The 12,035-nt window shown below is 39.6% G+C and overlaps 1 protein-coding gene and 3 non-coding genes across 4 annotated transcripts; all 4 read right to left on the bottom strand.

Moving 5' to 3' along the window:
* Window positions 1-1,427: 1,427 nt before the first annotated feature.
* Window positions 1,428-2,809, bottom strand: LOC117613688 (60S ribosomal protein L17-2-like). The gene is made up of 5 exons (XM_034342270.1): window positions 2,789-2,809; window positions 2,148-2,489; window positions 1,964-2,066; window positions 1,816-1,883; window positions 1,428-1,706 (listed from the first exon to the last, which is right to left on the bottom strand). The coding sequence occupies exons 1-5, from the start codon at window positions 2,807-2,809 to the stop codon at window positions 1,638-1,640; spliced, it is 603 nt and encodes a 200-aa protein (XP_034198161.1). The 3' UTR covers window positions 1,428-1,637.
* On the bottom strand, window positions 2,620-2,757 carry LOC117613690. The gene has a single exon (XR_004583779.1). It is a non-coding gene; the product is annotated as a small nucleolar RNA snoR74 (small nucleolar RNA).
* Window positions 2,799-2,936, bottom strand: LOC117613689. The gene has a single exon (XR_004583778.1). It is a non-coding gene; the product is annotated as a small nucleolar RNA snoR74 (small nucleolar RNA).
* Window positions 2,937-2,974: 38 nt separating this feature from the next.
* LOC117613691 lies at window positions 2,975-3,112 on the bottom strand. The gene has a single exon (XR_004583780.1). It is a non-coding gene; the product is annotated as a small nucleolar RNA snoR74 (small nucleolar RNA).
* Between the last annotated feature and the right edge of the window lie 8,923 nt (window positions 3,113-12,035).

Below are 12,035 nucleotides of genomic sequence, written 5' to 3' on the forward strand. Positions count from 1 at the left end.
TTTTTTCCACATATGAAAAAATTTCATCTCATTGCCGGACACGGGACAATGACAAATTTGGAGCCAAGCCTCACACAAGGAAACATCTTCCATGGTGCTCCAGGCCCCTCCAGTTTCGATAGAAGAAGCCATAAAAATATGAAATCAAAATACTAGATGAAAAAGAGGAAAATGTTGAGTAAAAAGTGAATAATAGTAGAAGTATAATGAAATGTATGAGGATTGGTGTTGAAAGTGAAGGGTATCGATAGGTATTTATAGGAAAAAAAAAATCTGAATTTTTTAGAATTTTTAAAAAAAATTTCCGATTTTTTTTCATATTTTTATTGCCCAAAAAGGCTCAGCCGTAGGATTGGATTCGGATATGCTGATCGGAGGGCTGGGGGTGCGACACGTGGCAACTTCCCGTTAGAGCTGACGTCAGCGCGCGCTGGTTCAAATTTTTTTTACAATGCACGCGCCAACGGTAAAAAAAATTTGAACGCACTCGCTGACGTCAGCGCCCGCGGGCTGCAGCTCGGACTCGTCTCGCCTTCGGGCTGGCCCGAGTTGGTGGGTCCCACAAGCCCCCCGGGCTTGGGCTAGGCAGTGGAACGAAATTTTTTTTTCCCCCCCTCGCCTCGAGCTCGGCCCGCCCGTTGGAATCGCTCTTAACAAGTTTGGCTGGGCATACTCCCCCTTGTGATGAAATAATTTAGTTAAAATTATGAAAATGATGGTATTTTAAGTTATTTCTTAATAATTTTCACAATGCTTATGTCATAATTGAAAATATTCATTTTCCATTACTAAAAAATATTAAATTGGAGATTGTTCAGTCATCCAATTCAACAATTTTAGTAACAATTAACACAAGTGTTCATTTAGTTGATACGACAACAGATCTTTAATTTCATTGATTTTTTTTTTTTCTTCTTCTAAAGATGATCTCTAAATGGCGATTGATAGACTGAAAATGTTGGATTATGACATAGAATAACGCTACTCATATCACATTTGTATCTTACATTCACATACCATCTTATATGACAAATGAGGTGAACAACTATATCAATTAAATTAATTTAATATTTTTTTTCTTTTATGGTATTGTGAATTGATTTAACATTTTCTTTTCTTTTATGATTTGTTAATCACAACACGAGGATAGGCAAAGTTATCTACCTGTTAATTAAACTGAAAGCTTTGTTATGAAAAGATTAACATTCTAGATGGGAAATTCGTTAGACATTCAAAAACAATCCAACACTGTTGCGCCTTTATTCCATATTAACAAAGAAGGTTTTAGCTTTAGGGCACAGCTTCACAATGGAAAATTACGACAAATCAAATCAAGGATTAAAAAGGGGCGGTTTCCGATTTCAGATTGGGAATTTGCTTGACATAATGAAATGGAGTCGCACACCACGCCAATCGGCACAAAAGAATATATAAAAGGCTCATGATATTGATGGGGTCTAATTATGATAAACATCGACTTTCAAGCATATTCTCCAACAAAACAAACATAATCTGAAACTAAAACACAGAGTTCCAAAAATTGTCTACACAACATCTCAAACTATATAAAAAGCAGCCAAAAACCATATCAATGCAAACGATGAATCGATAATGCCTCTTCGATTTCTTGTGACACTTTAAGAGGAAGCACCACTTCGAAGAGCTTGAGACTTCTTAGATTTGCTAGTTGCCAACTGGCTCTCAGGCTGCAATGAAGACACAGTATCAGAGAAGAGGCAAGACAAATCAAATTAATCAGTCACTAGCTTCCCAAGTTTTCAACATGATACTCTAGATGTGTCGTCATCAAATTACCTCTTTCTTGACAGGCTCTTCCTTCTCGGCCAAAATCAGCTCAATATGGCAGGGGGATGACATATATGCTGCAAAAGGTTTAGCAATATAAATCAATACAAAAAGAACAACTTTCAATAATAAAAGAAGGCCAAACTCTGGAACATACGGTTGATTCTTCCGTGAGCCCTGTAGGTTCTGCGCCTTTGCTTCTGTGCTTGGTTGACTTGGATGTGAGATACGATTAGCGAATCAACATCCAAACCCTTCACCTGAAAGATTTTCCAGCAATTATAGTCTTCAGAACAAATAAAGACAACAGCAACAAAGTCAAAAGCCAGATGGAAACATACTTCAGCATTGCTCTCAGCATTCTTAAGCAAATCTAATATGAACTTGGCAGATTTGACAGGCCAGCGTCCCTGTCCATTGGAATGCCTGTTCTTTGCCTGAGCAGTACGCCCAACACCACGACAGAAACGGCGGAAGGGAATGGCCTGCTTGTGGGCCAGAACATCCTCCAAATACCTCTTTGCCTTGACTAGGGGCAACTTTCTGATAGCAAATGCAGTTTCCCTCGTGTTCTGTGAAAAATAAAAACATAAGTTCAGACTTAAATGAGTACTTGACAGAGAATGTGCAACTATGACGATGCATATTTTGATAGATTGGCAGGAGGTGACTGACAGATAATTCTACACCACAAGACTTTTTGACAAGGAAACCAAATCAAGGTATTACCAAGCAAGATGCAAAGTCGATAACAAAATAAATGATCACAATCCATCAGGTTTTGAATTTTTTTTTATATATATAGACACTTGCCAATGTTCCATTATTTACTGAACCTTCAGTCACGTGCAACATATGCAAGTACAGAGGCTCACCCAAAAACAATGCAGTTTATATTCCTGAAATATACGGGAGCCTAGTTCACATAAGGCAACTAAGCCCTGCTTTTATCATCAGGTTTCAAAAAATTAATAATACTTACATGTATGTGCAAATGTGCCATCATTTACTGAACCTTAAGTCACATGCAACTGATGCACGTACAAAGGTTCACCCAAAAACAATGCAGTTAATGTCCCTGAAGTTTACGGGAGCTCAGTTCACATAAGGCAACTAAGCCCTGCTTTTATAATCAGGTTTCAAAAAACTAATAATATTTCATACGCGCAAATGTTCCATCATTTACTGAACCTTAAGTCACATGCAACTGATGCACGTACAGAGGTTCACCCAAAAACAATGTAAGTGATCTACCTGAAGTTTATGAGAGCCCAGTTCACATATGGGAACAAAGGCCTGCCTTTTTTCATCAGGACTCAAAAAACTAAATACATGCAACTGTGTGCATTGAACTACGAGAGTTGGGACAAAATTTGTGAGAAGAAAAATAAATGGATTCAGAACATTTTATAATCACTATCTGATGCTAACATATTATGCAACAGATTACCACCATAACTCAACTTAAAACTTAACTCACAGCAGAAGAGCAAAATAATTCCCTTGTTTACATAATGTTCTCAACCAGAATCCTAATTGTGAAACTAGGAAACCAACCAACAGACCACAAAAATTGAACCGGACCAAAAAAAAAAATTGCAATACATTAAAAACTCATTTCTAGAACAAACAACACAAAACTAGTAATTCAAAATGTTACATTATAGTGACGTCAACCCATTCACAATGAAACCATGCTTTTTATTTATTTATCAGATTTCACAACGAAACCATGCCTTTTTTTATTTATCAGATTTGACAATGAAACCAAATTTTAATCCATCATTTCACAGTAAATCATCACATAGTTAACGTAAAAGCAGCAAAGCACAAACAAGCCGGCTTTAACCGAAACAAGCTAAAATCCGAAACATCAGACACTCTGGCAAGCCACACAACCAAAATAATTTGACTTTTGAAAGTTCTCGACTATCTTTATATCACCCCTGCAGATTCAGTACTTTCAGCTTTTCACACTCACTTCTTAGTTCTCTTTAATATGCTTTAACATTGCCCCTAAAAGCAATAACATCCGAGCAGCCAGAACCTTACAATAATTCATCCCAGTTCGTAATGAACTTCTCTTGGAACTTAAATACACTCTTACCGACTACTTGTCAGTGTACAACCATATTCCTTCATAAAATCTATACCCTCCAACACCCTTCCATACTATCCACTATGACGGAAGTTCAGTAGTAAGTAAGCATAAAGATCTCCACTTACTACTAATCTCCCACTCTCCATATTCCCCTTAAAGTTCCGTTGCAATTCTAAACATAAAGGTCATTGTGTTTTCCATGGTTACAAATTTACAAAGCATCTGAAATACCATTTGTGACGTCCATAGCGTCTCAAATGTGCCATTCTGGGATGGAACCAATCATGATGCCAAAATTTAAGGATGCACACAAGGTGCGGGGTCCACAGGAAATTGAAACTAGAGCTCTGATACCAAACTGACAGGACCCGTCCAACCCGAGACGAATCCTGTGGAAATTCCCGACATCACCCCGACGTTGGGCCCACTTCTAAGACTATATCCTTTTTCCCAAAAAGGAATAAGAGCACGAGAGTTTCTACCGAAATTTTGGCAAAGTCTCCCATGTAAATTGAACACTCCCCAAAGGGAGGGGGGCTGGAGGAAAATCGCAAGGGAGGGGGGCTGCGCGCAGGGGAAGAGAGAGAGAGGGAGAGAGAAATTTCTGTTTCTATAAAAAAAAATCCCCTTTCAAATTAATTACGATTGTGCCACTGAGTTTCTTTTTATCGTAACTTCCTCGTTACAACTCCAAATCGAGCCCACTACATGTTTACGAACTCATCTCGTCGAGCTCTACGCAACGGTACAGCTGAAATTCTCAAATTCCTTCCCGGTCAAAAAGTCAACTTTAAACCCAATAAAATATTCTAGGGGTAAAATGGTCCTTTATCTACATAAATTAATAATTACCAATTTATTTTTGACCGGGTCGTTACACTCTAGGGCTAATGTAAGAACAAATTTCATTAGTGTGACACATAAACATTGGATTCAACAATGGCATCTCCTGTACTAGCATCAAACCAAATAGTATGATCTAAGACATAACGGGGATCCAACCTAAACTGCCCCTTCAGAACTAGATTCCTGCCAAGAAACGCTAATGTTACTCCCCTTGTACTTGCCTTGCTAAAAAACAAGTGTCATGATGACAATAAGTAATGCAATATCATGAGTAAAACCCTTGTGCTCGTCCAATGGTCTTGGATTTGGGGTCTTGCTCTTCAGCACAGTGTATTATCAATCATCATAGTACTGCCAAATCTGGCACTTGAGCCTTTTGGAGGCCTGATAATTCTAACAGAGGTGGGGTTTTTGCCACTATAGGATGTCGTGGAAGAAAAAGTGGAGGTCATGGCCTAAGTGCAATACATGAATGTATAATTAGAAAGATAAATAACAATAATAACAACACCAACAATAAAAAGCCGGTCCTTTGGCTACCACCAACCAAAGTTTACTAGAAGTGTGACACAAAAATATTGTACTCAACAATTGTTGGTGTATAAGTGTGGCTGCTGAAATGAAATTAGAATAGGAAGGTTCTATTCTAGTTAGGAAGGCTGCATTGGATCATAGTCCAAGTGTACAGCAGAGAATGTAATAGCTTTAGCCACTTGTCGATATCTCATAGGGTAATGATTAAATGGCTAAGATTGAGTGATGTAATAGAGAATATACCTTTCTCTAACGGTTTTGTCAGAAACAATATATGCATGATTTTGGTGCTGAGCTAATTCATATAGCCAACTTCTTCTTCAAGCTCTCTCTCTCTCTCTCTCTCTCACAGAAACTCACTACTCTATTCTCTAAAGCTCTCTGCATTTTCTTTGAAACCTATTATGTAAGAACCCAAAACAAAATATCTAAAAAGAAAGAAAATATCTAAAAAGTAAAGAAAATATCTTTTAGTGAAAAGACCATTTTGCCCTTGCATTAATAATGGGGGAAATTTTGACTTTTTGATCAAGAAAGAATTTGGGAATTTCGCTTGTGCCATTGTGTAGAGCACGACGAAAGGAGTCCGTAGACATGGAGTGGGCCTGAATCGGAGTTGTAACGAAAAAGTTATGGTCAAAAGAGTCTCAGTGGCATAACCGTAAATATTTCGAAGTTGCATCTATATAAACCCAGACTCTGCGCGAAACGGGCCACCGACTTCCAGAGGGTGCTGACGCCGCCTCCGAGCTCCAATGGCCACGGGACCGGTGGCGTTGGAACCGCCATCGGGTCCCCTACCTTTTCCAACCGACATCAACCCCGGGGCCGCCCTGAGCTGGCCGAAAAATCGTGTTTTCCGACGGAGGTTCGTTCGAAGCTACCCGAACTTCCAGCTTGAAATTCTTCCTCGTTTCTCTACCAAATCGATCGAGTAAGGCATCAGAGGTCCAGCCGATCAGCATGAGGAAACTTCAAAGGGTCAAATTAGCTTGGACCATCTGTGAGTGGACATTCTTTCGTAAATCAGATTTTATGGATGATTTGATTCGATTTTATATAAATAAGTTTATAAGTGATTTTACTTTGATTTTATATAAGAGAGTTTTGATAAATGAGTTCCTTCGAGTAAATTTCCTCATTTGATCTTGAGTAAGTTTTATTATGGTTCCGAACACGATTATTACAGTAATAGTTCTATAAGTCGGTGCTGCTTATTTACCAGTTAGAGAAACAGAGTTTGAGTTTCGAATCAATTGAGACCGCAGCACGACTTGAGTTTTACAGTTATTATTCAGATATTTCTTTTTAAAAGGAATTTATTTTAAAACCATCTCGTACCCATTTTTTTTGGTGATTACCCAGAGTTGGACCGGTGTCTACGGACATCCAGTCTGATTATAGTTCAGTCAGTGCACTTGACTTTGCCTCACGAGTTTCGGGGACGCTCGAACCGTGAGTGCCAGGATTTGCGGCTCGACAGACTTGGTGTCCCGAGACCTGCCAGGATTGCGGCTCAGCTGACTCTGTGTCCCCGAGACCTGCCAGGATCGCGGATCAGGCTGACGACGGTCCCCTGCATCCTGCCAGAGCGACTCGAGCTGACTTGGTGTCACCGAGGAATCTGCCGGCGGGACAGGCTGATCATAGTCCCCTGATTTCGCCAGTTTGCGGCTCGGGTAGCCTATGTGACGCCCGAGACCTGCCAGGGAATTGACGGAAATGACAGGGGTACGAACTGGTAGTATTTTCAAAAGATTTTGAGTTTCTTTTATTTAATTATGATTTTCAGCTATTTTAAATCAGCTTTTCTGATTTTTCAAGCATAGATACTTTTATTTTTGTTCAGTTATGCAAGGCTTGAGCATAGAACTTTTTATACACGTTTAATTTCAGCACTTTTATGAGAGCTTTGATTTCAGTGGTTTAGTATGAAACTTTAGAGCTTGAATATGACTGAGATAGAATGCCTTGAGTTGACTATACTTGGCGTAGAAAGTACGTATTCAGTTTTATTTAGCTAAATTTCCTTTTTACAATGGGGGATATTATGTTTATGATAATTGTTTTGAAGAACATTATTTTTGTCCACTCACATTTTTCAAACTGTTTTTCGCCCCCAGGCCATAGAGGTACGCGGGATCCACCACCGGGCTAGTCAGAGCTTCCGCACCACCAAGTAAGGTAGAATTGTAGAAAATCCTTTAAACCTTGAGAACTTGAGAATATGCTCTGATATCTAGTTGAAAATTTGGAGATTAGAATTGAATTGATTACTGGAAACATTCTGGCTGTTGGGTGAAATATTTGAGATTGTTTGACAGGTGAAAAATTTTTGGTATTGGTCAAAATACAGAGGAGACTCTGCCGAATTTTCGGCAGAAGTCTAAGGAAATTTAAAGAGAAAGTGAAGTAAGAAGGGTAAAAAGGTCATTTGTGGCCGACATTCGCCAGATGTTGGACACGCACAGGACTTGGCTCGAATTCCAAAGTGAAAATTGGGTCGGGTCCTGTCATATTACATGTTTGGTTGAATTAATATGCAAGATAATGGTCTGCATATTCTAACATGGTATCAGAGCCTAGTTTGATCAAGTAATAGTGGGCGTTTTTCTGTGCTAAGCTATTGAAGTTGCAGCTGAGCTTGAGTTCTGCAGATCTGAGTCTAACATGGCTGGGTCCAGTGGTGGAGAATTGAGAGCACCAATTTTCAATGGTGAGAACTACGATTTCTGGAGCATGAGGATGAAGACCATCTTCAAATCTCATGGACTGTGGATTTGGTGATAAAAGGACTTGATGGTATGGATCTGAAAAAGTCAGATGAATCTGATGATAAGAAAAAGGAGACAGAAGAATCAAGTGGGAAAGGCATGGTTGCTGAGGTACTCATGAAGGATGCTAAGGCTCTTGGATTGATTCAAGGAGCAGTTTCAGAAGAGATATTCCCACAAATCTCTCATGAAGAGACATCAAAAGGTGCCTGGAGTATTCTGCAGCAAGAATTCCATGGAGATAAGCAGGTAAGGAGTGTTAAATTGCAAGGCCTTAGAAGAGAATTTGAATATACAAGAATGAAGGATGATGAATCCTTAACTGTCTATGTTACTAAACTATTTGATTTAATTAATCAAATGAGAAGTTATGGGGAGGAATTGCCTAGGGAGAGAATTGTTCAAAAACTGCTTATTAGTCTGCCATCTACCTATGACTCTATCTGTTCAGTTATTGAACATTCTAGAGATCTGAATGAGATTGAGGTGCAGGAGGTTGTAGCCTCACTAAAGAGCTTTGAGTTGCGTTTAGATAGGCATTCTGAAAACAGAACAGAGAAGGCATTTGCTAGCCTTAGTGTAGATGCCAAACAGACTAAAACTGGAGAACAGAACAGCAAGCAGAATAAGAATTGGAAATCCAAAGGCAAGAAGTGGGATAACAAGGCAAGTGAAGGCACTAAAACTCCCTGCAAGCACTGTGGTAAGCTACATTTTGGTGAATGTCGATTCAAGGGCAAGCCAAAGTGTTATAACTGTGATAAGCTTGGCCACATTGCAAAAGACTGCTACAACAAGAAAACACCACAGCAGGTCAACTATGCTACTCAAGTGGAAGCTGCACCAACAATGTTCTATGCTAGCAATGTAAGTGGTGCTGGTGTAACAAGGGATGAAGAGATCTGGTATTTGGACAGTGGGTGTAGTAATCACATGACAGAAAAAGAGGATTTGTTGGTGGATATTGACAGAAAGGTGACTGCCAAGGTTGAAATGGGAACTGGACAGCTTGTAGAAGTAACTGGAAAAGGCACTATTGTGGTTGAAACCAAAGCAGGCAAGAGACATATCAAAGAAATTATGCTTGTACCTGGACTGAAAGAGAACTTACTCAGTGTGGGACAGATGATAGAACATGGCTATTATTTGGTATTTGGTGATCACAAGGTGGAAATCTACAATGACAGCTCTCATACAAATCTGGTGGCAAAGGTTCAGATGAAAGGAAACAGAAGCTTTCCTTTGAAGTTGCAAGCTGAAATGCACTTTGCTTATAGAGCAAGTGTAGACCATTCCACTGATCTCTGGCATAGAAGGTTTGGACATCTCAATATGAGTAGTCTAAAACTATTGAAAGAACAAGATATGGTAGTAGGGCTGCCAGAAATTAAAGAAGATAGACAGGTATGTGAGGGGTGTGTTCTAGGCAAGCAGAGTAGAGAAGCATTTCCAAGAGAAGCTATCTCTCGAGCATCAACCCCACTAGAACTTATTCACAGTGACATCTGTGGTCCTATGCAGACAGTTACCAAAGCTGGAAATAGGTTCTTTCTCACTTTCATAGATGATTGCACAAGGATGTGTTGGGTCTATTTCTTAAGGCACAAGTCAGAAGCTCTTTGTGTGTTTAAGAAGTTCAAAGCCACTGTGGAATTGCAAAGTGGCTACAAACTGAAAAAATTGAGAAGTGACAGAGGAGGAGAGTACACTTCAGTGGAGTTTGAGAGGTTCTGTGACAATGCAGGCATTGAAAGGCAGCTCACAACCTCATACACACCACAGCAAAATGGTGTGGCAGAGAGGAAGAATAGAACTATAGTAGAAATGGCCAAATGTTTGATGTTGGAAAAGAAAATTCCATTTGATTTCTGGGCAAAGGCAGTCAACACATCTGTGTACATTTTGAATAGATGTCCAACTAAAGCCTTGAGCAAAAGGACACCATTTGAGGCTTATGGTGGGAGGAAACCAGGAATTAAGCATCTGAAGGTGTTTGGTTCATTGTGTTATGCTCATGTACCAAAACAGCAAAGACAGAAGCTAGATTTGGCAAGCAAAAGATGTATTTTCTTAGGGTATGGCAGCTGTGAAAAGGGATACAGGCTGTACAATATTGAAACTGAAAAGGTTATCATTTCAAGAGATGTGATATTTAGTGAGAATGAGTGTTGGGATTGGAATACAAAGAAGGAGACTAGTGTGAACATTCAGCTCACTGAAATCAGAGAAGAAGAACAAGGAGCAGAAGGGAGTTCTTATGAATTTGAAGAACAATTGGAAGTGAATGAGATGCCTAGCTTAAACACTGAAACCAGTGACCAAGAAAGGGAAGCAGTATCACAGGATGTTGATCATACTCCTCTCAAGTACAAGAGCATTGCAGAAATTTATGAAAAGTGCAACATGTGCATTATAGAACCAGAAAGTTTTGAAGAGGCAGCAAAGGATGACTCTTGGAAGAAAGCAATGGAAGCTGAAATCACCATGATTGAGAAGAACAATACATGGGAGCTTGTGAATAGACCATTTGATAAACCAATCATTGGAGTCAAATGGATCTATAAGACTAAACTGAACCTAGATGGATCTGTGCAGAAGAATAAGGCTCGGCTGGTGGCAAAGGGATATTCTCAAAAGCCTGGAATTGACTTCAATGAGACCTTTGCACCAGTGGCTCGACTTGATACTGTGAGAACCTTGGTGACTGTGGCTGCACAGAGAAACTGGAATCTGTTTCAACTGGATGTAAAGTCTGCATTTCTTAATGGAGTGCTAAATGAAGAAGTTTATGTAGATCAACCATCTGGTTTTGTGATGCAAGGAAGTGAAGATAAAGTGTATAAGCTGAAAAAGGCTTTATATGGTTTGAAACAAGCTCCAAGAGCTTGGTATGATGAGATAAACTCCTATTTCATCAAGACTGGTTTTTATAGAAGTCCAAGTGAAGCTACTTTGTACACTAAGATGTCTACAAGTGGTATTCTCATTGTGTCTCTATATGTAGATGATATTATCTACACAGGAAGTTCAAAAGAAATGATGGCTGCATTCAAGGATGATATGATGAGACAATATGAGATGACTGACCTAGGATTGCTTCATCATTTCCTTGGTCTTGGGGTCCTACAAACTGACTCTTGCATCTTCCTACACCAGAAGAAGTATGCAAAGACCTTACTTGACAAATTTGGACTTAAGGATTGCAAGTCTGTTGCAACACCACTGGCAGTGAATGAAAAGTTGTCAAAAGTGGATGGAAGTGAACTAGCAGATGAGACATTGTATAGGCAAATGGTGGGGAGCTTGCTCTATCTGACTGCAACCAGACCAGATATCATGTTTACAGCAAGCCTCTTGGCTAGATTCATGCATAATCCAACCAAGAAGCACATGGGAACAGCAAAGAGAGTGCTGAGATATGTTCAAGGCACCATAAACTATGGAATTGCCTATGATAAGGGAAAAGGAGCAGTGTTAATAGGCTATTGTGATAGTGATTGGAGTGGAAGTGAAGATGACATGAGGAGCACATCAGGCTATGCTTTCAACTTGGGGTCAGGTGCATTTTCTTGGGCTTCAATCAAGCAAAGGAGTGTTGCTCTGTCAACAGCAGAGGCTGAGTACATGAGTGCAGCAGAAGCTACTGCACAGGCTATGTGGCTGAGGTTTGTGTTATCTGATTTTGGAGAGGAACAGGTAGAACCAACTCAGTTGTTGTGTGACAACACTTCAGCTATTGCTATATCAAAGAATCCTGTTCATCATCACAAACCCAGACACATCAACCGCAGGTTTCACTTCATAAGAGATGCTCTACAAAATGGTGAGATTGATTTGCTATATTGCAAAACAGAAGTGCAGCTTGCTGACATTTTCACCAAGCCTTTAGCAAGAGACAGATTTGAGTATTTGAGGAAGGCTCTAGGTGTTATTTCAGAACAACACCTAGAAGGGAGTGTTGGTGTATAAGTGTG

This window comes from Prunus dulcis, unplaced genomic scaffold, assembly GCF_902201215.1.
Source record: "Prunus dulcis unplaced genomic scaffold, ALMONDv2, whole genome shotgun sequence".
Taxonomy (NCBI): Eukaryota; Viridiplantae; Streptophyta; class Magnoliopsida; order Rosales; family Rosaceae; genus Prunus; species Prunus dulcis.